Source organism: Salmo salar, chromosome 17 (genome assembly GCF_965601325.2).
Source record: "Salmo salar chromosome 17, fSalSal1, whole genome shotgun sequence".
NCBI classification, from domain to species: domain Eukaryota; kingdom Metazoa; phylum Chordata; class Actinopteri; order Salmoniformes; family Salmonidae; genus Salmo; species Salmo salar.
In genome coordinates, this window is record NC_138307.1 from 77,861,403 (window position 1) to 77,885,618 (window position 24,216).

The 24,216-nt window shown below is 50.2% G+C and overlaps 1 protein-coding gene across 1 annotated transcript in view; it reads left to right on the top strand.

Annotated features, from left to right (window-relative positions):
* LOC145861340 (ELKS/Rab6-interacting/CAST family member 1) overlaps nt 1–24,216 on the top strand; it is a 293,504-nt gene that overhangs the window by 258,320 nt on the left and 10,968 nt on the right. Inside the window, exon 16 of the mRNA XM_082963346.1 lies at nt 15,079–15,214. Within this exon, the coding sequence (XP_082819472.1) occupies nt 15,079–15,214 (136 nt within the window). The remainder of the gene's footprint in view (nt 1–15,078; nt 15,215–24,216) is intronic.

Here is a 24,216-nt window from a genome sequence, read left to right on the forward strand (position 1 = left end):
TCTCAGTTCCTATGTTTCCTGGCTGATGTTTTGGTCACTTTTGAATGCTGGCGGTGCTTTCACTCTAGTGGTAGCATGAGACGGAGTCTACAACCCACACAAGTGGCTCAGGTAGTGCAGCTCATCCAGGATGGCACATCAATGCGAGCTGTGGCAAGAAGGTTTGTTGTGTCTGTCAGCATAGTGTCCAGAGCATGGAGGCGCTACCAGGAGACAGGCCAGTACATCAGGAGACGTGGAGGAGGCCGTAGGAGGGCAACAACCCAGCAGCAGGACCGCTACCTCCGCCTTTGTGCAAGGAGGAGCAGGAGAAGCACTGCCAGAGCCCTGCAAAATGACCTCCAGCAGGCCACAAATGTGCATGTGTCTGCTCAAATGGTCAGAAACAGACTCCATGAGGGTGGTATGAGGGCCTGACGTCCACAGGTGGGGGTTATGCTTACAGCCCAACACCGTGCAGGACGTTTGGCATTTGCCAGAGAACACCAAGATTGGCAAATTCGCCACTTGCGCCCTGTGCTCTTCACAGATGATAGCAGGTTCACACTGAGCACATGTGACAGAGTCTGGAGACGCCGTGGAGAATGTTCTGCTGCCTGCAACATCCTCCAGCATGACCGGTTTGGCGGTGGGTCAGTCATGGTGTGGGGTGGCATTTCTTTGGGGGGCCGCACAGCCCTCCATGTGCTCGCCAGAGGTAGCCTGACTGCCATTAGTTACCGAGATGAGATCCTCAGGCCCCTTGTGAGACCATATGCTGGTGCGGTTGGCCCTGGGTTCCTCCTAATGCAAGACAATGCTAGACCTCATGTGGCTGGAGTGTGTCAGCAGTTCCTGCAAGAGGAAGGCATTGATGCTATGGACTGGCCCGCCCGTTCCCCAGACCTGAATCCAATTGAGCACATCTGGGACATCATGTCTCGCTCCATCCACCAACGCCACATTGCACCACAGACTGTCCAGGACTTGGCGGATGCTTTAGTCCAGGTCTGGGAGGAGATCCCTCAGGAGACCATCCGCCACCTCATCAGGAGCATGCCCAGGCGTTGTAGGGAGGTCATACAGGCACGTGGAGGCCACACACACTACTGAGCCTCATTTTGACTTGTTTTAAGGACATTACATCAAAGTTGGATCAGCCTGTAGTGTGGTTTTCCACTTTAATTTTGAGTGTGACTCCAAATCCAGACCTCCATGGGTTGATAAATTAGATTTCCATTGATTATTTTTGTGTGATTTTGTTGTCAGCACATTCAAATATGTAAAGAAAAAAGTATTTAATAAGATTATTTCATTCATTCAGATCTAGGATGTGTTATTTTAGTGTTCCCTTTATTTTTTTGAGCAGTATATTATTATCTTAGCTGGTTATTATATTATTAATTTAGCTGGTTATTATATTATTACCTTGGCTGGTTATTATATTATTACCTTGGCTGGTTATTAGATTATTATCTTAGCTGGTTATTATATTATTACCATAGCTGGTTATTATATTATTACCTCCACTGGTTATTAGATTATTATCTTAGCTGGTTATTAGATTATTACCTTAGCTGGTTATTAGATTATTATCTTAGCTGGTTATTATATTATTATCTTAGCTGGTTATTATATTATTACCTTGGCTGGTTATTATATTATTACCTTGGCTGGTTATTAGATTATTATCTTAGCTGGTTATTATATTATTACCTTAGCTGGTTATTATATTATTAGCTGGTTATTATATTATTAGCTGGTTATTACATTATTACCTTAGCTGGTTATTAGATTATTACCTTAGCTGGTTATTACATTATTATCTTAGCTGGTTATTATATTATTATCTTAGCTGGTTATTATATTATTATTTTAGCTGGTTATTAGATTATTACCTTAGCTGGTTATTAGATTATTATCTTAGCTGGATGCATTTGAGGTCATATTATTTGTATTGCCTTTGTGACATGCTCCATCAGTCTGTCAGTGCTGGGGAGGGGAAGGCCATGTCTGCTTCTGAAATGGCATTCTATTCCCTATGTAGTGCGCTACTTTTGACCAAGGCCCATGGGGCCCTATAAAGGTAATATAGTGCCATTTGGGACACAGCCCATGTCTTTGTGGTTCCACAGTGATCCAGGGAGGTCTGTGTCTGTTTCCAGCCCCAGCCAAAGCTCACCGTAGGCAGCCTGGATCTGCTGAGCACGTCCCTGTCTCTGGATGTGGTGCAATCGTCGGTCGGGTCTTTTTCCGTTAGCCTTGGCTGGGGCTGAACATGTCGGCCTGGTCTGGTTGGTCCCGTTAGCCTTGGCTGGGGCTGAACATGTCAGCCTGGTCTGGTTGGTCCCGTTAGCCTTGGCTGGGGCAGAACATGTCGGCCTGGTCTGGTTGGTCCCGTTAGCCTTGGCTGGGGCAGAACATGTCGGCCTGGTCTGGTTGGTCTGAGGCTACACCACCGTGTGCTACCAGATTAGCCAGCCAGGGTAGGGGGCAGTGTGTGTTGCCTTCCCACAGCCTACCTCTTTGCTCCACCTCTGCCATAACATAGATGTTACTGTTACAGCCACTGCCTCTGAGGAACAGCAGGCCAAGTCCACACGTTAGAGGGCAGTGGTCCAAGCTCTGGCCCCAGCTCTCTGGCAATGTAGCACATCGATCCCTGTAACCTATCCCATCTCCACCCTGGTTCACCCACCCTGGTTCACCCTACCCTTCCCTGGGCCTGAGAACACCCAGCTAACAACACACCATGGCTGGGTTCCTCTGTTTATCCTCAGCCTCCCCCTTCCAGAGCTTTCTGTAGCATCCGTGCCAATGCTAACCGCTAACCACAACGCCACGGGTCGGATCGTTCGAGTTCTGCCGTGTTGTCCAATCAGGCTTTAGTCTGCCTCAGCTGTGTGAGAATAGAACACTCCCGCGTGGACGAGGCGGGAAAGGAAATCAATGGATGCGTCCCAAATAGCATCCTCTTCCCTTCATAGTGCACTAAGTTTAACTAGAACACTATGGGCCATGGTCAAAAGAAGTGCACTACATAAGGATTAGAGTAGCAATTGGGACGCGTCGGTTCTTTCACCTTGGCCCCGGCACTCGAGCGTTCATCTTTACGACACCGACCGCTCCCTGGCAACGCTAGCTAAACGCCAACGCCAGGCCCAGCCAATGAGGCCAGTGTCAGCGTCCTACTAGCCAATGTAAAGACCCCGGGTCGTAGAGAGAGGGGAAAGGAACACAACCATCAACAATCTTCTGACTGACATTCTGGGGGAAGCGTGTGCCTGTGGCTTTAGCTGTAATGCTGGTCTTACTTTGCGTCCCAAATGACACCCTATTCCAAATGTAGTTCACTACTGTTGACCAGGGCCCGTAGGGTAGTGCACTATATAGGGAATAGGGTGGTATTTTGGAATGTGGTTTGTCTTTGATGGTGCAGGTCATGCTTTTATGAGAGCCAAACAGTCGATGTCCTTAGTTGACTTTGTGCTGTTTATCCAATTTTGGGCTTTGAGCGTGGGATGGGGTGTGTGTGTGTGTGTGTGTGTGTGTGTGTGTGTGTGTGTGTGTGTGTGTGTGTGTGTGTGTGTGTGTGTGTGTGTGTGTGAGGGGGAGGGGGGGTACACAGTCAGAACCAGCCCTGTCAGAGCTTTAGCCCACGTTTTTAGGGGGGAAATCAGACATTTAGATACTGAGACCAACAGATATGAAAGACCTACACTGTAGCCATCATCCCCTCAACTCCTCTCCCCTCCTCTCCTCTCTCCCCTCCTCTCCTCTCAACTCCTCCTCTCCTCTCCTCTCCTCTCCTCTCCTCTCCTCTCCTCTCCTCTCCTCTCCTCTCCTCTCCTCTCCTCTCCTCTCCTCTCCTCTCCTCTCCCCTCCTCTCCTCTCCTCTCCTCTCCCCTCCTCTCCCCTCCTCTCCTCTCCCCTCCTCTCCTCTCCTCTCCTCTCCTCTCCTCTCCTCTCCTCTCTCCCCTCCTCTCCTCTCAACTCCTCCTCTCCTCTCCTCTCCTCTCCTCTCCTCTCCTCTCCTCTCCTCTCCTCTCCTCTCCTCTCCTCTCCTCTCCTCTCCTCTCCTCTCTCTATGGTTATGTATGTATTTCTCTATACAGATGGGATCATCATTTTGAAGCACAACCCTATAATTATTTCCTCTGCCCCTCTCATTTTAGGGTCTCATTTGGTATGGTCACTGACAATGACTCCTTTGAATCAGGCAATTGTTCAGGATCCTTCAAATAGAGCCATTAGGCTTTAGAGCCGTCCTATAGGGGTCCTCTGGGAGTTGATCTGCTCTCTGCCTGCCTGGTCCTTAAAGGTACCGTCTCCCCCTTATCAAATAGTAATACTAGCCATGTAGACAGAGGCAGTATGCTGCTACTATTATTATAAACACAGATCATTCACTCCTACCAGACAACTGGGTTCTTTCCCAGGCGTATTCTGACCACAATAACGTTTAACAAACTAGATCCTTGATCTCATTTTCAAAGGAACATTTGATACAGATATATTTTTTTAAGTAAATCACTGATGTTTTCATGGTAATTCAGGGGTAAGTCGTTTTATGAAATGTAGACTTTAGAAGTAAACCCCCTGTTGCCAAAAGCATTTCCTATCAAATATTAATGCAGGAATGAGAGGAACTTTTAGATGTGACATTAATATTCTCTTCTTAATTATTTTGCTGAATTTTAAGATCATGTAAATAATGGTAATTCAAAGTTTGCAAACATTAAAGCTTCATGAAGTTTGAGAATCAAAGTAATCCCTGCTAAAAAAAAACTGACATAAAGAGTGTGTGATTACTTAGCATGTGTGAGCAGGCACAGCGCAGCACTGTATGTGGGGCCCTTCTGCCCTAAGCGCTGTGGTGGTTGTGTTGGTTGTGTTGTGGTGGTTGTGTTGTGGTTGTGTGTTGGTTGTGTTGTGGTTGTGTTGTGTTGTGGTTGTGTGGTGGTTGTGTTGTGTGGTGGTTGTGTAGTGTTGTGGTTGTGTGGTGGTTGTGTTGTGGTTGTGTTGTGTTGTGGTTGTGTTGTGTTGTGGTGGTTGTGTTGTGGTTGTGTGTTGGTTGTGTGTTGGTTGTGTTGTGGTTGTGTGTTGGTTGTGTGGTGGTTGTGTGGTGGTTGTGTTGTGTGGTGGTTGTGTTGTGGTTGTGTTGTTGTTGTGTTGTGTGGTGGTTGTGTAGTGTTGTGGTTGTGTGGTGGTTGTGTTGTGGTTGTGTTGTGGTGGTTGTGTTGTGTGGTGGTTGTGTTGTGTTGTGGTTGTGTGGTGGTTGTGTTGTGTTGTGGTTGTGTGGTGGTTGTGTTGTGTTGTGGTTGTGTGGTGGTTGTGTAGTGTTGTGGTTGTGTGGTGGTTGTGTTGTGGTTGTGTTGTGTTGTGGTTGTGTGGTGGTTGTGTTGTGTGGTGGTTGTGTAGTGTTGTGGTTGTGTTGTGGTTGTGTGGTGGTTGTGTTGTGGTTGTGTTGTGGTTGTGTTGTGTTGTGGTTGTGTGGTGGTTGTGTTGTGTGGTGGTTGTGTAGTGTTGTGGTTGTGTGGTGGTTGTGTTGTGGTTGTGTTGTGGTGGTTGTGTTGTGTGGTGGTTGTGTTGTGTTGTGGTTGTGTGGTGGTTGTGTTGTGTGGTGGTTGTGTTGTGGTTGTGTTGTGGTGGTTGTGTGGTGGTTGTGTTGTGGTTGTGTTGTGTGGTGGTTGTGTGGTGGTTGTGTGGTGGTTGTGTTGTGGTTGTGTGGTGGTTGTGTTGTGGTTGTGTTGTGTTGTGGTTGTGTGGTGGTTGTGTTGTGTGGTGGTTGTGTGGTGGTTGTGTTGTGGTTGTGTGGTGGTTGTGTTGTGGTTGTGTTGTGGTTGTGGTTGTGTGGTGGTTGTGTTGTGGTTGTGTTGTGGTTGTGTGGTGGTTGTGTTGTGTTGTGTGGTGGTTGTGTTGTGTGGTGGTTGTGTGGTGGTTGTGTTGTGGTTGTGTTGTGGTTGTGGTTGTGTGGTGGTTGTGTTGTGGTTGTGTGGTGGTTGTGTTGTGTTGTGTGGTGGTTGTGTTGTGTTGTGTGGTGGTTGTGTGGTGGTTGTGTTGTGGTTGTGTTGGCCCACAGTACTACTGCAGCTAATCCTCAGTTGTTCTGGGTTTTAAACGTCTCTGCCTTGTAGCTCTGCAAACACATACAGTACAGAACTGTTACAGAGCAGCTTTTACACACACACACACACACACACACACACACACACACACACACACACACACACACACACACACACACACACACACACACACACACACAGGGGACTGTCTTGTGTTGAAGCTCTAAATGGTTTTATCTAGAGGAGAGGAACATGTTAATGATGAAGGAGAGGACAGACAGAGGACACAGAAGAGAGGAATCTGTGGAATGAGGGTTTGAAGGGCTGGGTGTAATCCTGCAGTATAGGGTAGATTAGAAGGCTGTCATTAGAGCTTTTGTTCCTGGGAGAATCCCTCTGGAAATGTTGACAAAGGCTGCAACAGACATGAAGGCATGGAAGAGGGAGGAGGGAGGGAGTGTACTTCTAAGAGTGTGTACTGTACATGAAATGCCCTTGCCTGACCCCAGCACTGTAGGGAGCTCTCCCATCCTACAATGCCCACCACCACCCTACTCCCATCTTTGTACTGACGTGACATACACACATCCCTAGACAGTCTCCCCTCTCTCCCTAGACAGTCTCCCCTCTCTCCCTAGACAGTCTCCCCTCTCTCCCTAGACAGTCTCCCCCTCTCCCTAGACAGTCTCCCCCCTCTCCCTAGACAGTCTCCCCTCTCTCCCTAGACAGACTCCCCTCTCTCCCTAGACAGTCTCCCCCCTCTCCCTAGACAGTCTCCCCTCTCTCCCTAGACAGTCTCCCCCTCTCCCTAGACAGTCTCCCCCCTCTCCCTAGACAGTCTCCCCTCTCTCCCTAGACAGACTCCCCTCTCTCCCTAGACAGTCTCCCCTCTCCCTAGACAGTCTCCCCTCTCTCCCTAGACAGTCTCCCCCCTCTCCCTAGACAGACTCCCCTCTCTCCCTAGACAGTCTCCCCTCTCTCCCTAGACAGTCTCCCCCTCTCCCTAGACAGTCTCCCCCCTCTCCCTAGACAGTCTCCCCTCTCTCCCTAGACAGTCTCCCCTCTCTCCCTAGACAGTCTCCCCTCTCCCTAGACAGTCTCCCCTCTCTCCCTAGACAGTCTCCCCCCTCTCCCTAGACAGACTCCCCTCTCTCCCTAGACAGTCTCCCCTCTCTCCCTAGACAGTCTCCCCCCTCTCCCTAGACAGTCTCCCCCCTCTCCCTAGACAGTCTCCCCTCTCTCCCTAGACAGACTCCCCTCTCTCCCTAGACAGTCTCCCCTCTCCCTAGACAGTCTCCCCTCTCTCCCTAGACAGTCTCCCCCCTCTCCCTAGACAGACTCCCCTCTCTCCCTAGACAGTCTCCCCTCTCTCCCTAGACAGTCTCCCCTCTCTCCCTAGACAGTCTCCCCTCTCTCCCTAGACAGTCTCCCCTCTCTCCCTAGACAGTCTCCCCCCTCTCCCTAGACAGTCTCCCCTCTCTCCCTAGACAGTCTCCCCTCTCTCCCTAGACAGACTCCCCTCTCTCCCTAGACAGTCTCCCCTCTCTCCCTAGACAGTCTCCCCCCTCTCCCTAGACAGACTCCCCTCTCTCCCTAGACAGTCTCCCCTCTCTCCCTAGACAGTCTCCCCCCTCTCCCTAGACAGTCTCCCCCTCTCCCTAGACAGTCTCCCCTCTCTCCCTAGACAGTCTCCCCCCTCTCCCTAGACAGTCTCCCCTCTCTCCCTAGACAGTCTCCCCCTCTCCCTAGACAGTCTCCCCCCTCTCCCTAGACAGTCTCCCCTCTCTCCCTAGACAGTCTTCCCTCTCTCCTCTCTTCCCTTTCTCCCTAGTCAGTCCCCTCTCTCTCCCCCCTCTCCCTAGACAGTCTCCCCTCTCTCCCTAGACAGTCTCCCCCTCTCCCTAGACAGTCTCCCCCCTCTCCCTAGACAGTCTCCCCTCTCTCCCTAGACAGACTCCCCTCTCTCCCTAGACAGTCTCCCCCTCTCCCTAGACAGTCTCCCCCCTCTCCCTAGACAGTCTCCCCCCTCTCCCTAGACAGTCTCCCCTCTCTGCCTAGACAGTCTCCCCTCTCTGCCTAGACAGTCTCCCCTCTCTGCCTAGACAGTCTCCCCCCTCTCCCTACACAGTCTCCCCTCTCTCCCTAGACAGTCTCCCCTCTCTCCCTAGACAGTCTCTCCCCTCTCCCTAGACAGTCTCCCCTCTCTCCCTATACAGTCTCCCATCTCTCCCTAGACAGTCTCTCCTCTCTCTCCCTAGACAGCCTTCCCTCTCTCTTCTCTCCCCTCTCTCCCTAGACATCCTTCCCTCTCTCTTCTCTCCCCTCTCTCCCTAGACAGCCTTCCCTCTCTCTTCTCTCTCCTCTCTCCCTAGACAGCCTTCCCTCTCCCCTCTCTCCCTAGACAGTCTTCCCTCTCCCCTCTCTCCCTAGACAGCCTTCCCTCTCTCTTCTCTCCCCTCTCTCCCTAGACAGCCTTCCCTCTCTCTTCTCTCCCCTCTCTCCCTAGACATCCTTCCCTCTCTCTTCTCTCTCCTCTCTCCCTAGACAGCCTTCCCTCTCTCTTCTCTCCCCTCTCTCCCTAGACAGCCTTCCCTCTCTCTTCTCTCTCCTCTCTCCCTAGACAGCCTTCCCTCTCTCTTCTCTCCCCTCTCTCCCTAGACAGCCTTCCCTCTCTCTTCTCTCCCCTCTCTCCCTAGACATCCTTCCCTCTCTCTTCTCTCCCCTCTCTCCCTAGACAGCCTTCCCTCTCTCTTCTCTCTCCTCTCTCCCTAGACAGCCTTCCCTCTCTCTTCTCTCTCCTCTCTCCCTAGACAGCCTTCCCTCTCTCTTCTCTCCCCTCTCTCCCTAGACAGACTCCCCTCTCTCCCTAGACAGCCTTCCCTCTCTCTTCTCTCCCCTCTCTCCCTAGACAGTCTTCCCTCTCTCTTCTCTCCCCTCTCTCCCTAGACAGCCTTCCCTCTCTCTTCTCTCCCCTCTCTCACACTGTCCTATTTCTGCATAGTTTCCACACAGGCCATGCAGATAAAACATCCAGCACAGTGAACATTTCCAGAGCTCACTCACTGTTGAAATACTGTCCTGTAGATCATAAACTCTCAGCTGACTTGGAGTCAGAGACATCCCACATATTAGTCGGTGCTTTTTGATATGGCTTACACCTGATTCTGAATCAGGTCTTATCCTTCATAACACCCTAATCTGTTACACATTCATTCAAACCCCACTGGTCTGAAGTCAGTCTCAGCCATGATAAGTATGTCCTCTTTACTGGTGAACCCTGTAAAAGGGTCATCAGCCTTCTCATCCTATCCACTCTGCTATGAAGAGTGTTTGGTGGTAATAGAAAACATGAATAAGAGTCTGTGTGCCCCCAATGTCACCCTACTTCCTTCATACCATAGGGTTCTGTTCACCCTACTCCCTTCATACCATAGGGTTCTGTTCACCCTACTCCCTTCATACCATAGGGTTCTGTTCACCCTACTCCCTTCATACCATAGGGTTCTGTTCACCCTACTCCCTTCATACCATAGGGTTCTGGTCACCCCGCTCCCTTCATACCATAGGGTTCTGTTCACCCTACTCCCTTCATACCATAGGGTTCTGTTCACCCTACTCCCTTCATACCATAGTGTTGTGGTCATTAGTAGTGCACTATATAGAGGACAGGGTGTCTTTAGGGACTCAGTCCAGGAGACTGTCTGTAGAGAATAGGGGGGAAACTGCTCTGTAGCCAAGCAGATGGCTGACCGGGTTGGAAAACACCAAATTTGAACATTCCTGGATATTTATGACCTGTTATACACACACACACACACACACACACACACACACACACACACACACACACACACACACACACACACACACACACACACACACACACACACACACACACACACACACACACACGAACATACAGACATACAATGTGTTTGCCATTCCAACTCTACTGTAAGTTGTTGATCGTCCACTTAGAGAAATAGATGCATTACATCATTCAAATGACTGGATCATTAACCAGACAGTTCTGTTCTCCCTGTGAGACCCAGTTCTGTTCTCCCTGTGAGACCCAGTTCTGTTCTCCCTGTGAGACCCAGTTATGTTCTCCCTGTGAGACCCAGTTATGTTCTCCCTGTGTGACCCAGTTCCCTGTGTGACCCAGTTCTGTTCTCCCTGTGAGACCCAGTTCTGTTCTCCCTGTGTGACCCAGTTCTGTTCTCCCTGTGTGACCCAGTTCCCTGTGTGACCCAGTTCTGTTCTCCCTGTGAGACCCAGTTCTGTTCTCCCTGTGTGACCCAGTTCTGTTCTCCCTGTGTGACCCAGTTCCCTGTGTGACCCAGTTCTGTTCTCCCTGTGAGACCCAGTTCTGTTCTCCTTGTGAGACCCAGTTCTGTTCTCCCTGTGTGACCCAGTTCTGTTCTCCCTGTGTGACCCAGTTCCCTGTGTGACCCAGTTCTGTTCTCCCTGTGAGACCCAGTTCTGTTCTCCCTGTGAGACCCAGTTATGTTCTCCCTGTGAGACCCAGTTCTGTTCTCCTTGTGAGACCCAGTTCTGTTCTCCCTGTGAGACCCAGTTCTGTTCTCCCTGTGAGACCCAGTTCTGTTCTCCCTGTGTGACCCAGTTCTGTTCTCCTTATGAGACCCAGTTCTGCTCTGGACTGGGCTGAGCTGGACTGGACTGGGCTGAGCTGGACTGGACTGGGCTGAGCTGGACTGGACTGGGCTTAGCTGGACTGGACTGGGCTGAGCTGGACTGGACTGGGGGAATGTCTGGTCTGGACTAAACTGGACTGGGCTGAGCTGGTCTGGACTGGGCTGAGCTGGACTGGACTGAGCTGGACTGGACTGGGCTGAGCTGGACTGGGCTAGACTGAGCTGGACTGTACTGGGCTGAGCTGGACTGGGCTAGACTGAGCTGGACTGTACTGGGCTGAGCTGGACTCTTCTCTCTACACTGCAGCATGTTCTATGTCCCCAGTTAGACCTGATACTGGGGGTTTTGTCTGTGTCTGGACATTTTGCCCGCTGGGCCTGTATGTGTGTGTGTGTGTGTGTGTGTGTGTGTGTGTGTGTGTGTGTACTTGTCCTAAGCACACACACACCCTCCTGTGGTCTTGAGTGATCAGGTGCTATAACAGGTCTGTGTTGGCCCCACTCAGCCCTGTTCCACTGTTCCACTTCATATCACCTTGTTCGTCTGTAATGGGATTTGGAGCAGCACCAGACCTCTCAATTCAATTACATTCAAAGGGCTTTATTGGCATGGGAAACATGTGTTAACGTTGCCAAAGCAAGTGAAGTAGACAATATACACAAGTGAAATAAACAATAAAAATGAACAGTAAACATTACACTCACAGAAGTTCCTAAAGAATAAAGACATTACAAATGTCATATTATGTATATATACAGTGTTGTAACGATGTGTAAATGGTTAAAGTACAAAAGGGAAAATAAATAAACATAAATACAGTGAGGGGAAAAAGTATTTGATCCCCTGCTGATTTTGTACGTTTGCCCACTGACAAAGAAATGATCAGTCTATAATTTTAATGGTAGGTTTATTTGAACAGTGAGAGACAGAATAACAACAAAAAAATCCAGAAAAACGCATGTCAAAAATGTTATAAATTGATTGGCATTTTAATGAGGGAAATAAGTATTTGACCCCTCTGCAAAATATGACTTAGTACTTGGTGGCAAAACCCTTATTGTCAATCACAGAGGTCAGACGTTTCTTGTAGTTGGCCACCAGGTTTGCACACATCTCAGGAGGGATTTTGTCCCACTCCTCTTTGCAGATCTTCTCCAAGTCATTAAGGTTTCGAGGCTAACGTTTGGCAACTCCCTCCACAGATTTTCTATGGGATTAAGGTCTGGAGACTGGCTAGGCCACTCCAGGACCTTAATGTGCTTCTTCTTGAGCCACTCCTTTGTTGCCTTGGCCGTGTGTTTTGGGTCATTGTCATGCTGGAATACCCATCCACGACCCATTTTCAATACCCTGGCTGAGGGAAGGAGGTTCTCACCCAAGATTTGACGGTACATGGCCCCGTCCATCGTCCCTTTGATGCGGTGAAGTTGTCCTGTCCCCTTAGCAGAAAAACACCCCCAAAGCATAATGTTTCCACCTCCATGTTTGACGGTGGGGGTGGTGTTCTTGGGGTCATAGGCAGCATTACGTCTCCTCCAAACACGGGGAGTTGAGTTGATGCCAAAGAGCTCCATTTTGGTCTCATCTGACCACAACACTTTCACCCAGTTGTCCTCTGAATCATTCAGATGTTCACTGGCAAACTTCAGACGGGCATGTATATGTGCTTTCATGAGCAGGGGGACCTTGCGGGCGCTGCAGGATTTCAGTCCTTCATGGCGTAGTGTGTTACCAATTGTTTTCTTGGTGACTATGGTCCCAGCTGCCTTGAGATCATTGACAAGATCCTCCCGTGTAGTTCTGGGCTGATTCCTCACCGTTCTCATGATCATTGTAACTCCACGAGGTGAGATCTTGCATGGATCCCCAGGCCGAGGGATATTGACAGTTCTTTTGTGTTTCTTCCATTTGCGAATAATCGCACCAAATGTTGTCACCTTCTCACCAAGCTGCTTGGCGATGGTCTTGTAGCCCATTCCAGCCTTGTGTAGGTCTACAATCTTGTCCCTGACATCCTTGGAGAGCTCTTTGGTCTTGGCCATGATGGAGAGTTTGGGATCTGATTGATTGATTGCTTCTGTGGACAGGTGTCTTTTATACAGGTAACAAGCTGAGATTAGGAACACTCCCTTTAAGAGTGTGCTCCTAATCTCAGCTCTTTACCTGTATAAAAGACACCTGGGAGCCAGAGATCTTGCTGATTGAGAGGGGGTCAAATACTTATTTCCCTCATTAAAATGCCAATCAATTTATAACATTTTTGACATGCGTTTTTCTGGATTTTGTTGTTGTTATTCTGTCTCTCACTGTTCAAATAAACCTACCATTAAAATTATAGACTGATCATTTCTTTGTCAGTGGGCAAACGTACAAAATCAGCAGGGGATCAAATACTTTTTTCCCTCACTGTATGGGTTGTATTTATAATGGTGTTTGTTCTTCACTGGTTGACCTTTTCTTGTGGCAACAGGTCACAAATCTTGCTGCTGTGATGTCACACTGTGGTATTTCACCCAGTAGATATGGGAGTTTATCAAAATCGGGTTTGTTTTCAAATTCTTTGTTGATCTGTGTAATCTGAGGGAAATATGTCTCTAATATGGTCATACATTTGGCAGGAGGTTAGGAAGTGCAGCTCAGTTTCCACCTCATTTTGTGGGCAGTGTGCACATAGCCTGTCTTCTCTTGAGAGCCAGGTCTGCCTACGGCAGCCTTTCTCAATAGCAAGGCTATGTTCAGTCTCCTCTCCTCTTTCCTGTATCTCTCCAGACAGATGAAGAGTTAGGACTAGTGTAGTCTGTATGTTATCTAACCTGTCCTCTCTCCTGTATCTCTCCAGACAGATGAAGAGTTAGGACTAGTGTAGTCTGTATGTTATCTAACCTGTCCTCTCTCCTGTATCTCTCCAGACAGATGAAGAGTTAGGACTAGTGTAGTCTGTATGTTATCTAACCTGTCCTCTCTCCTGTATCTCTCCAGACAGGTGAAGAGTTAGGACTAGTGTAGTCTGTATGTTATCTAACCTGTCCTCTCTCCTGTATCTCTCCAGACAGGTGAAGAGTTAGGACTAGTGTAGTCTGTATGTTATCTAACCTGTCCTCTCTCCTGTATCTCTCCAGACAGGTGAAGAGTTAGGACTAGTGTAGTCTGTATGTTATCTAACCTGTCCTCTCTCCTGTATCTCTCCAGACAAGTGAAGAGTTAGGACTAGTGTAGTCTGTATGTTATCTAACCTGTCCTCTCTCTTGTATCTCTCCAGACAGGTGAAGAGTTAGGACTAGTGTAGTCTGTATGTTATCTAACCTGTCCTCTCTCCTGTATCTCTCCAGACAGGTGAAGAGTTAGGACTAGTGTAGTCTGTATGTTATCTAACCTGTCCTCTCTCCTGTATCTCTCCAGACAGATGAAGAGTTAGGACTAGTGTAGTCTGTATGTTATCTAACCTGTCCTCTCTCCTGTATCTCTCCAGACAGGTGAAGAGTTAGGACTAGTGTAGTCTGTATGTTATCTAACCTGTCCTCTCTCCTGTATCTCTCCAGACAGGTGAAGAGTTAGGACTAGTGTAGTCTGTATGTTATCTAACCTGTCCTCTCTCCTGTATCTCTCCAGACAGATGAAGAGTTAGGACTAGTGTAGTCTGTATGTTATCTAACCTGTCCTCTCTCCTGTATCTCTCCAGACAGGTGAAGAGTTAGGACTAGTGTAGTCTGTATGTTATCTAACCTGTCCTCTCTCCTGTATCTCTCCAGACAGGTGAAGAGTTAGGACTAGTGTAGTCTGTATGTTATCTAACCTGTCCTCTCTCCTGTATCTCTCCAGACAGATGAAGAGTTAGGACTAGTGTAGTCTGTATGTTATCTAACCTGTCCTCTCTCCTGTATCTCTCCAGACAGATGAAGAGTTAGGACTAGTGTAGTCTGTATGTTATCTAACCTGTCCTCTCTCCTGTATCTCTCCAGACAGGTGAAGAGTTAGGACTAGTGTAGTCTGTATGTTATCTAACCTGTCCTCTCTCCTGTATCTCTCCAGACAGATGAAGAGTTAGGACTAGTAGAGTCTGTATGTTATCTAACCTGTCCTCTCTCCTGTATCTCTCCAGACAGATGAAGAGTTAGGACTAGTGTAGTCTGTATGTTATCTAACCTGTCCTCTCTCCTGTATCTCTCCAGACAGGTGAAGAGTTAGGACTAGTGTAGTCTGTATGTTATCTAACCTGTCCTCCTGTATCTCTCCAGACAGGTGAAGAGTTAGGACTAGTGTAGTCTGTATGTTATCTAACCTGTCCTCTCTCCTGTATCTCTCCAGACAGATGAAGAGTTAGGACTAGTGTAGTCTGTATGTTATCTAACCTGTCCTCTCTCCTGTATCTCTCCAGACAGGTGAAGAGTCAGACTAAGACAGTGGCCAACCTGAAACATAAGGAACAGGTGGAGAAGAGTAAGAACGCCCAGCTGATGGAGGAGGTCAGGAAGAGAGAGGACAACCTCAATGAGAGCTCTCAACAGGTCAAGGTGAGAGAGGTGTGTGTTTCTCTTGTTCCCTCCATCTCCACAACATCACTGTATGTCTGATGATGTGTGAAGGCTGTGTACACTCTGTCCCCATAGGACAACCATTTTTGGTTCCAGGTAGAACCGTTTTGGGTTCCATGTAGAACCCTCTGTGGAAAGGGTTCCACCTGGAACCTGATAGTAATGTTTTTCTAAGAGTGTAGAGGTCTCGTAGTAGAACAAGAAGTATCTTTCTCCTCCCCCATTTTCTCCATCATTCTTTTTCTCTTTCTCGTTCTCTCACTCTCTGTCCTCTCTGTCCTCTCCGTCCTCTCTGTCCTCTCTGTCCTCTCCGTCCTCTCTGTCCTCTCCGTCCTCTCCGTTCTCTCCGTCCTCTCTGTCCTCTCCGTCCTCTCCGTCCTCTCTGTCCTCTCCGTCCTCTCCGTTCTCTCCGTCCTCTCTGTCCTCTCCGTCCTCTCCGTCCTCTCCGTCCTCTCTGTCCTCTCTGTCCTCTCCGTCCTCTCCGTCCTCTCCGTCCTCTCCGTTCTCTCCGTCCTCTCTGTCCTCTCCGTCCTCTCCGTCCTCTCCGTCCTCTCTGTCCTCTCCGTCCTCTCCGTTCTCTCCGTCCTCTCTGTCCTCTCCGTCCTCTCTGTCCTCTCCGTCCTCTCCGTCCTCTCCGTTCTCTCCGTCCTCTCTGTCCTCTCCGTCCTCTCCGTCCTCTCTGTCCTCTCCGTCCTCTCCGTTCTCTCCGTCCTCTCTGTCCTCTCCGTCCTTTCTGTCCTCTCCGTCCTCTCCGTTCTCTCCGTCCTCTCTGTCCTCTCCGTCCTCTCCGTCCTCTCCGTCCTCTCCGTTCTCTCCGTCCTCTCCGTCCTCTCCGTCCTCTCTGTCCTCTCTGTCCTCTCCGTCCTCTCCGTCCTCTCTGTCCTCTCCGTCCTCTCCGTCCTCTCCGTCCTCTCTGTCCTCTCCGTCCTCTCTGTCCTCTCCGTCCTCTCTGTCCTCTCTGTCCTCTCTGTCCTCTCCGTCCTCTCTGTCCTCTCCGTCCTCTCCGTCCTCTCCGTCCTCTCTGTCCTCTCCGTCCTCTCTGTCCTCTCCGTCCTCTCTGTCCTCTCTGTCCTCTCCGTCCTCTCTGTCCTCTCCGTCCTCTCTGTCCTCTCTGTCCTCTCCGTCCTCTCCGTCCTCCCTGTCCTCTCCGTCCTCTCTGTCCTCTCTTTCCTCTCCGTCCTCTCTTTCCTCTCCGTCCTCTCTGTCCTCTCCGTCCTCTCTGTCCTCTCTGTCCTCTCCGTCCTCTCTGTCCTCTCTTTCCTCTCCGTCCTCTCTTTCCTCTCCGTCCTTTCTTCTCTGTTCTTTGAAGCCTGCTCTGGTTCCTCATTTGAGAATATCTGAGATTCCTCTCAGGTAAAACGGGCGATCAGGTTCTTGCTCCCAAACCGCACTCACCTCTCCCGTCTCCTACTCCCTCCACCACTCACCTCCCCCCTCTCCTACTCCTTCCACCACTCACCTCCCCCCTCTCCTACTCCCTCCACCACTCACCTCCCCCCTCTCCTACTCCTACCACTCACTCACCTCCCCCCTCTCCTACTCCACTACCACTCACCTCCCCCCTCTGCTACTCCCTCCACCACTCACCCCCCCTCCTACTCCATCTACCACTCACCTCCCCCCTCTCCTACTCCTTCCACCACTCACCTCCCCCCTCTCCTACTCCATCCACCACTCACCTCCCCCCTCTCCTATCCTTCCACCACTCACCTCCCCCCTCTCTTACTTCCTCCACCACTCACCTCCCCCCTCTCCTACTCCATCCACCACTCACCTCCCCCTCTCCTACTCCCGCCACCACTCACCTCCCCCCTCTCCTACTCCCGCCACCACTCACCTCCCCCCTCTCCTACTCCATCTACCACTCACCTCCCCCCTCTCCTACTTCTTCCACCACTCACCTCCCCCCCTCTCCTACTCCATCCACCACTCACCTCCCCCCTCTCCTACTCCATCCACCACTCACCTCCCCCCTCTCCCACTCTTTCCACCACTCACCTCCCCCTCTCCTACTCCTTCCACCACTCACCTCCCCCCTCTCCTACTCCATCCACCACTCACCTCCCCCTCTCCTACTCCCGCCACCACTCACCTCCCCCCTCTCCTACTCCATCCACCACTCACCTCCCCCCTCTCCTACTCCTTCCACCACTCACCTCCCTCCTCTCCTACTCCATCCACCACTCACCTCCCCCCTCTCCTACTCCATCCACCACTCACCTCCCCCCTCTCCCACTCTTTCCACCACTCACCTCCCCCTCTCCTACTCCTTCCACCACTCACCTCCCCCCTCTCCTACTCCATCCACCACTCACCTCCCCCCCTCTCCTACTCCCGCCACCACTCACCTCCCCCCTCTCCTACTCCATCCACCACTCACCTCCCCCTCTCCTACTCCCGCCACCACTCACCTCCCCCCTCTCCTACTCCATCCACCACTCACCTCCCCCCTCTCCTACTCCTTCCACCACTCACCTCCCCCCTCTCCTACTCCATCCACCACTCACCTCCCCCCTCTCCTACTCCATCCACCACTCACCTCCCCCCTCTCCCACTCTTTCCACCACTCACCTCCCCCCTCTCCTACTCCATCCACCACTCACCTCCCCCCTCTCCTACTCCATCCACCACTCACCTCCCCCTCTCCTACTCCATCCACCACTCACCTCCCCCCTCTCCTACTCCTTCCACCACTCACCTCCCCCCTCTCCTACTCCCGCCACCACTCAACTCCCCCCTCTCCTACTCCTTCCACCACTCACCTCCCCCCTCTCCTACTCCTTCCACCACTCACCTCCCCCCTCTCCTACTCCATCCACCACTCACCTCCCCCCTCTCCTACTCCTTCCACCACTCACCTCCCCCCTCTCCTACTTCTTCCACCACTCACCTCCCCCCTCTCCTACTTCTTCCACCACTCACCTCCCCCCTCTCCTACTCCTTCCACCACTCACCTCCCCTCTCTCCTACTTCTTCCACCACTCACCTCCCCCCTCTCATACTCCTTCCACCACTCACCTCCCCCCTCTCCTACTCCATCCACCACTCACCTCCCCCCTCTCCTACTCCTTCCACCACTCACCTCCCCCCTCTCCTACTCCTTCCACCACTCACCTCCCCCTCTCCTACTCCTTCCACCACTCACCTCCCCCCCTCTCCTACTTCTTCCACCACTCACCTCCCCCCTCTCCTACTCCATCCACCACTCACCTCCCCCCTCTCCTACTCCTTCCACCACTCACCTCCCCCCTCTCCTACTCCATCCACCACTCACCTCCCCCCTCTCCTACTCCCGCCACCACTCACCTCCCCCCTCTCCTACTCCATCCACCACTCACCTCCCCCCTCTCCTACTCCATCCACCACTCACCTCCCCCCCTCTCCTACTCCATCCACCACTCACCTCCCCCCCTCTCCTACTCCCGCCACCACTCCCCCCCCCCCCTCTCCTACTCCTTCCACCACTCACCTCCCCCTCTCCTACTCCATCCACCACTCACCCCCCCTCTCCTACTCCTTCCACCACTCACCTCCCCCTCTCCTACTCCTTCCACCCTCCCATGACCTCCTTTCCCTTCCCAAATTGTGGTTTTTGGATGGATGGATGAAGGGATGAAGGGAGGGAGGTTTAGAAGGAAGGATGGATGGAGGGAGCAGTGGAGGGAGGTTTAGATGGAAGGAGGGGTGGAGGGAGGTTTGGATGGATGGAGGGAGGGAGCAGTGGAGGGAGGTTTAGATGGAAGGATGGAGGGAGGGGTGGAGGGAGGTTTAGATGGAAGGATGGATGGAAGGAGGGGTGGAGGGAGGTTTGGATGGATGGAGGGAGCAGTGGAGGGATAGAGTGGGCTGCGTTCGTAGGAGAAACTCAACTGTCCGTAGCCGGTCCAGTTGTTATAGAGGGGAAGGTATTTACATGATGTAAAAATATGTAGTGACATGAACCTATGAACCAGAACCTTCGCGAAACCAGAACCCAGAACTGTACAGCTAAAGAAACACACACACACCCTCCTTGAACACCACAGACACCTAGCTATAGTTCGACCCGGTCTGACCATGGTGGGTGGAGGGGGGTACAGGGTGGAAACTGGGCCCACCCTCTCATTAGTAAAAGGTGGTATGAGAGAAACTTAATACAGTGATAATCCCTGGTGTTAGCTAGGTAGTGTGTGTGTGTGTGTGTGTGTGTGTGTGTGTGTGTGTGTGTGTGTGTGTGTGTGTGTGTGTGTGTGTGTGTGTGTGTGTGTGTGTGTGTGTGTGTGTGTGTGTGTGTGTGTGTGTGTGTGTGTGTGTGTGTGTGTGTGTGTGTGTGTGTGTTGGGCTTGGCTGTAAGCTTCAGTCCATCTCTCCAGGTTGTGTTACAGTACAAAGCTCCACCAGGGGATAGTTAGTTTATATCTGTGCCAACAATAGCACCCTATCGCCTTTATAGTGCACTACTTTTGACCAGTAGCCCTAGGCACTATAGGGTGCCATTAGGGATGCACCCTATATCTGGTAGAGTCCAGAACCTGGAACACAGGCTGTTATTATTCATGAGTCGTCATTGGGACAACAACGCCACAACGATCAGCCCCCACTTTACTGTGGTTTGACTGTTTTCTCTGGCTCTCTGTCTGTCTTTCTCTCATGTTCTGTCTCCTCAAGCCTCTATCCGTCCCCTGGTCTGTTCCGGGTTTCTGTCTGTTTATGTTGCTCATTGGGTTGGATGTGCCTTTCCATCCTGGTCAATGACGTTCAGTAGTGTGTGTGTGTGTGTGTGTGTGTGTGTGTGTGTGTGTGTGTGTGTGTGTGTGTGTGTGTGTGTGTGTGTGTGTGTGTGTGTGTGTGTGTGTGTGTGTGTGTGTGTGTGTGTGGTGTGTGTGTGTGTGTGTGTGTGTGTGCGCGTGTGTGTGTGCTCAGCGTTGGTTCAGCACATGCTGTGGTTAGAGTGAACTTCTTCATCAGTCCAGGCCGACAGTCCCTGCTGGTAATTCTTGATACAGCAGTCTCTCCCCTGCCTCCCTCTGTCTCTCCCCTGCCTCCCTCTGTCTCTCCCCTGCCTCCCTCTGTCTCTCCCCTGCCTCCCTCTGTCTCTCCCCTGCCTCCCTCTGTCTCTCCCCTGCCTCCCTCTGTCTCTCCCCAGCCTCCCCCTGTCTCTCCCCCTCCTCACCCCTGTCTCCCCCAGCCTCCTTCTGTCTCCCCCCAGCCTCCCCGTCTCTCCCCCCGCCTCCCCTCCTCACCCCTGTCTCCCCCTGTCTCCCCCCAGCCTCCTCCTGTCTCCCCCCAGCCTCCCCGTCTCTCCCCCGCCTCCCCGTCTCTCCCTTCCCTGTCTCCCCCCTGTCTCCTCCTGTCTCTCCCCAGCCTCCCCGTCTCTCCCCCGCCTCCCCGTCTCCCCCTGTCTCCTCCTGTCTCTCCCCAGCCTCCCCATCTCTCCCCCTCCTCACCCCTGTCTCCCCCTGTCTCCCCCCAGCCGCCTCCTGTCTCCCCCCAGCCTCCTCCTGTCTCTCCCCCGCCTCCCCCGTCTCTCCCCCATCTCTCCCCCGTCTCTCCCCTGTCTCTCCCCCGCCTCCCCCGTCTCTCCCCCGTCTCTCCCCCCTCCTCACCCCTGTCTCCCGCCAGCCGCCTCCTGTCTCCCCCCAGCCTCCTCCTGTCTCTCCCCCGCCTCCCCCGTCTCTCCCCCGTCTCTCTCCTGTCTCTCCCGTCTCCCCCTGCCGCCTCCAGTCTTCCCACTGCCTCCCCCCAGCCTGAGGACACACTATCCATGCCCCTGCTCTGGCCCCTCCATCCCTCCATTTCTCCACCAGTGGGGCCCCACTCCTCCTGCCAAACCGAACCTAGCAATGTGCCTCTGTCCCTGGCCAAACTCAGACCGATCACTGGGTCTGATGGAGGCTTCATGGCCTCATGGTTCTGGGTCCAGTCTCCCTTCTGAAATAGTCCAGGGGTTTGGCCCTGACCCTCAGGCATGTCTATATGTTCTGTGTGTGATGGAGGCAGAACAGATGGAAAGATGACACCCGTTGTTCCATCGTTAGCTCAGTCTCTCCAAATGGGTTTGACGTAATACAGGGAAGGAGGAGGCCCAGCAAACCAAAATTGGTTCTGTAAAATTTCCCGGAACATTTGTTAGGTTGCGGCAAATGTTCTCATAACACAAAAACTGTCCAGTCACGGTGATGATTATAGAATGTTTGTATAAACATTTGCCTGATGTTGCAAGAACGTTCTGAGAATTTTTAATCTGTTCTTTAAAGGTTCTGAGAATGTTTTAAAAGGTTCCCAGAACACATTTAGTCTGTTCTTTAAAAGGTTCCCAGAACACATTTAGTCTGTTCTTTAAAAGGTTCCCAGAACACATTTAGTCTGTCTTTAAAAGGTTCCCAGAACACATTTAGTCTGTTCTTTAAAAGGTTCCCAGAACACATTTAGTCTGTTCTTTAAAAGGTTCCCAGAACACATTTAGTCTGTTCTTTAAAAGGTTCCCAGAACACATTTAGTCTGTTCTTTAAAAGGTTCCCAGAACACATTTAGTCTGTCTTTAAAAGGTTCCCAGAACACATTTAGTCTGTTCTTTAAAAGGTTCCCAGAACACATTTAGTCTGTTCTTTAAAAGGTTCCCAGAACACATTTAGTCTGTTCTTTAAAAGGTTCCCAGAACACATTTAGTCTGTCTTTAAAAGGTTCCCAGAACACATTTAGTCTGTCTTTAAAAGGTTCCCAGAACACATTTAGTCTGTCTTTAAAAGGTTCCCAGAACACATTTAGTCTGTTCTTTAAAAGGTTCCCAGAACACATTTAGTCTGTCTTTAAAAGGTTCCCAGAACACATTTAGTCTGTCTTTAAAAGGTTCCCAGAACACATTTAGTCTGTTCTTTAAAAGGTTCCCAGAACACATTTAGTCTGTTCTTTAAAAGGTTCCCAGAATGTTTATTTAGGCTGTGGTAACATTGTGGGGACATGGCAATAGATACAGTGCCTTCTGAAAGTATTCACACCCCTTGACTTTTTCCATATTTTGTTTCGTTACAACCTGAATTTAAATTTGATTAAATTAAGAATTTGTGTCACTGGACTACACACAATACCCCCATATTGTCAAATAACCCCCTTGTCGAAATTTGCTTTACAGTCACAAAGTAAGTTGCATGGACTCTGTGTGCAGTAAAAGTGTTTAACATGATTTTTTAACGACTACACAAACAATTATTTGTGAGGTCCCTCAGCCGAGTAGTAAATTTCAAACACAGATTCAAGTTCAAAGACCAGGGAGGTTTTCCAATGCTTCGCAAAGAACAGCACCTATTGGTAGATGGATAAAACATTTTTTTATCATGGTTTAGTTCTAAATTACTCTTTGGATGGTGTATCAATACTCCCAGTCACTACAAAGATACAGGCGTCCTTCCTAACTCACTGTTCTGAAATGGCGCACCTCGAAAATTCCCACTTTATGCTACAAAAGCAACTTTATAAGAGGTTTTAAAAATAGGTTTTATTTGACCAACAGATTCTGTGACATAGTAAGGCATTGTTGGCAGAATAGATGGATGCAGTTCAATGCACGATTAATATAATTCACCAATACATTTCTTGGTAGTCCAACAAATATTACTATCTGGTTGTAAATTACAGCTGGCCTGGTACTTGGTTTGCCGCTTTCAGCCATTCGGGATGCACTGTTTCAGTTTAAATGACTCAATATCTTCGACAAAAACAGATGAACGTAACTAAGGCTGGGAATGTCAAAACAATCAAACTACCAAGGGCAGTGACCACAAGTCAGTCATAACGTGGCTAATAGGCTAGCTTATCTATTGGTGTAGCTGTTTATTTAGCAAGCTAAAAACATGGAGCCTAACGTTAGCTAGCTAACTAGCTAGCTGCTGGGAGGATGACATGTCATTGGACGGGTGGATGAGGTTTTGGACGGGTGGATGAGTTTTTGGACGGGTGGTTGGATTTCCCCCCATATTGTTTTTTGGTGGCTACAGCTAAAGTTCAGAGTTCAGGTGTCATTTGGTTAACTAGCAAGAGATGTCAATCACTTTGCTAGCTTGGTATGCTGAACTTGAATGACTATCCACAGCATATTTCTTAGTTGTCAATCAAATGTATTTGGCATTGATACATGGGGGGGCAGGCAAGTTCCCATTCAGTAGTCAAAACATGGGTTGAGAGAAGCATGCGCTGGCAGGCAAGCACTGGGGCTCCCGAGTGGCGCAGCGGTCTAAGGCCCTGCATCTCAGTGCTAGAGGCGTCACTACAGACACCCTGGTTTGAATCCAGGCCGTATCACAACCGGCCGTGATTGGGAGTCCCATAGGGCGGCGCACAATTGGCCCAGCGTCATTCGGGTTTGGGAGTCAAAATTTGCTTAACAGCAAATAGGCCGTCATTGAAAATAAGAATTTGTTCTTAACTGACTTGCCTAGTTCAATAAAGGTTAAAAGTTAACAAAAATTTCACCATCATTTATCAGTGCAATTTTGACGGCCAATTACAAGCTAGAAAAGTTTGAGAGGGTTTATCTAGTGTTCCCTGGTTAGATTTGAGCTCTTCTCCCTCAGGCTAACATTAGTTGTTGATCTTGTTGTTGTGCATAGGGAACTGAGCGGGAGAGAGAGCCTGCCTGTTCATGGTTGTTTGATCAGTAGGACTGTAAAGTTCTCACATGTAAGAGGACTCCCATGGTATTTACATTACTGCACAAATATGCATGATATTTTGTGTATTTTGTGGCTTTTGGAGAATCCTTTCTCATGATCTGAAGTCACACTGTTGCTAATGACTGTAGACACACAGTCCAGTTCAAAGTGAAAATCGCTTATTTGCTCTGATTGGCTATGGCGCACCGGTCTGTGTAGAGTCCGGTCCTGGACAAGGCTGACACATTTTTATTTGGGTTTATTTACTGCAGTGTCTATGAATTATCCAAACGTACGGCCACTTTCCCACTCTATATTGCTATAGAATTATCACAAATGCCTTACGTCATTCCC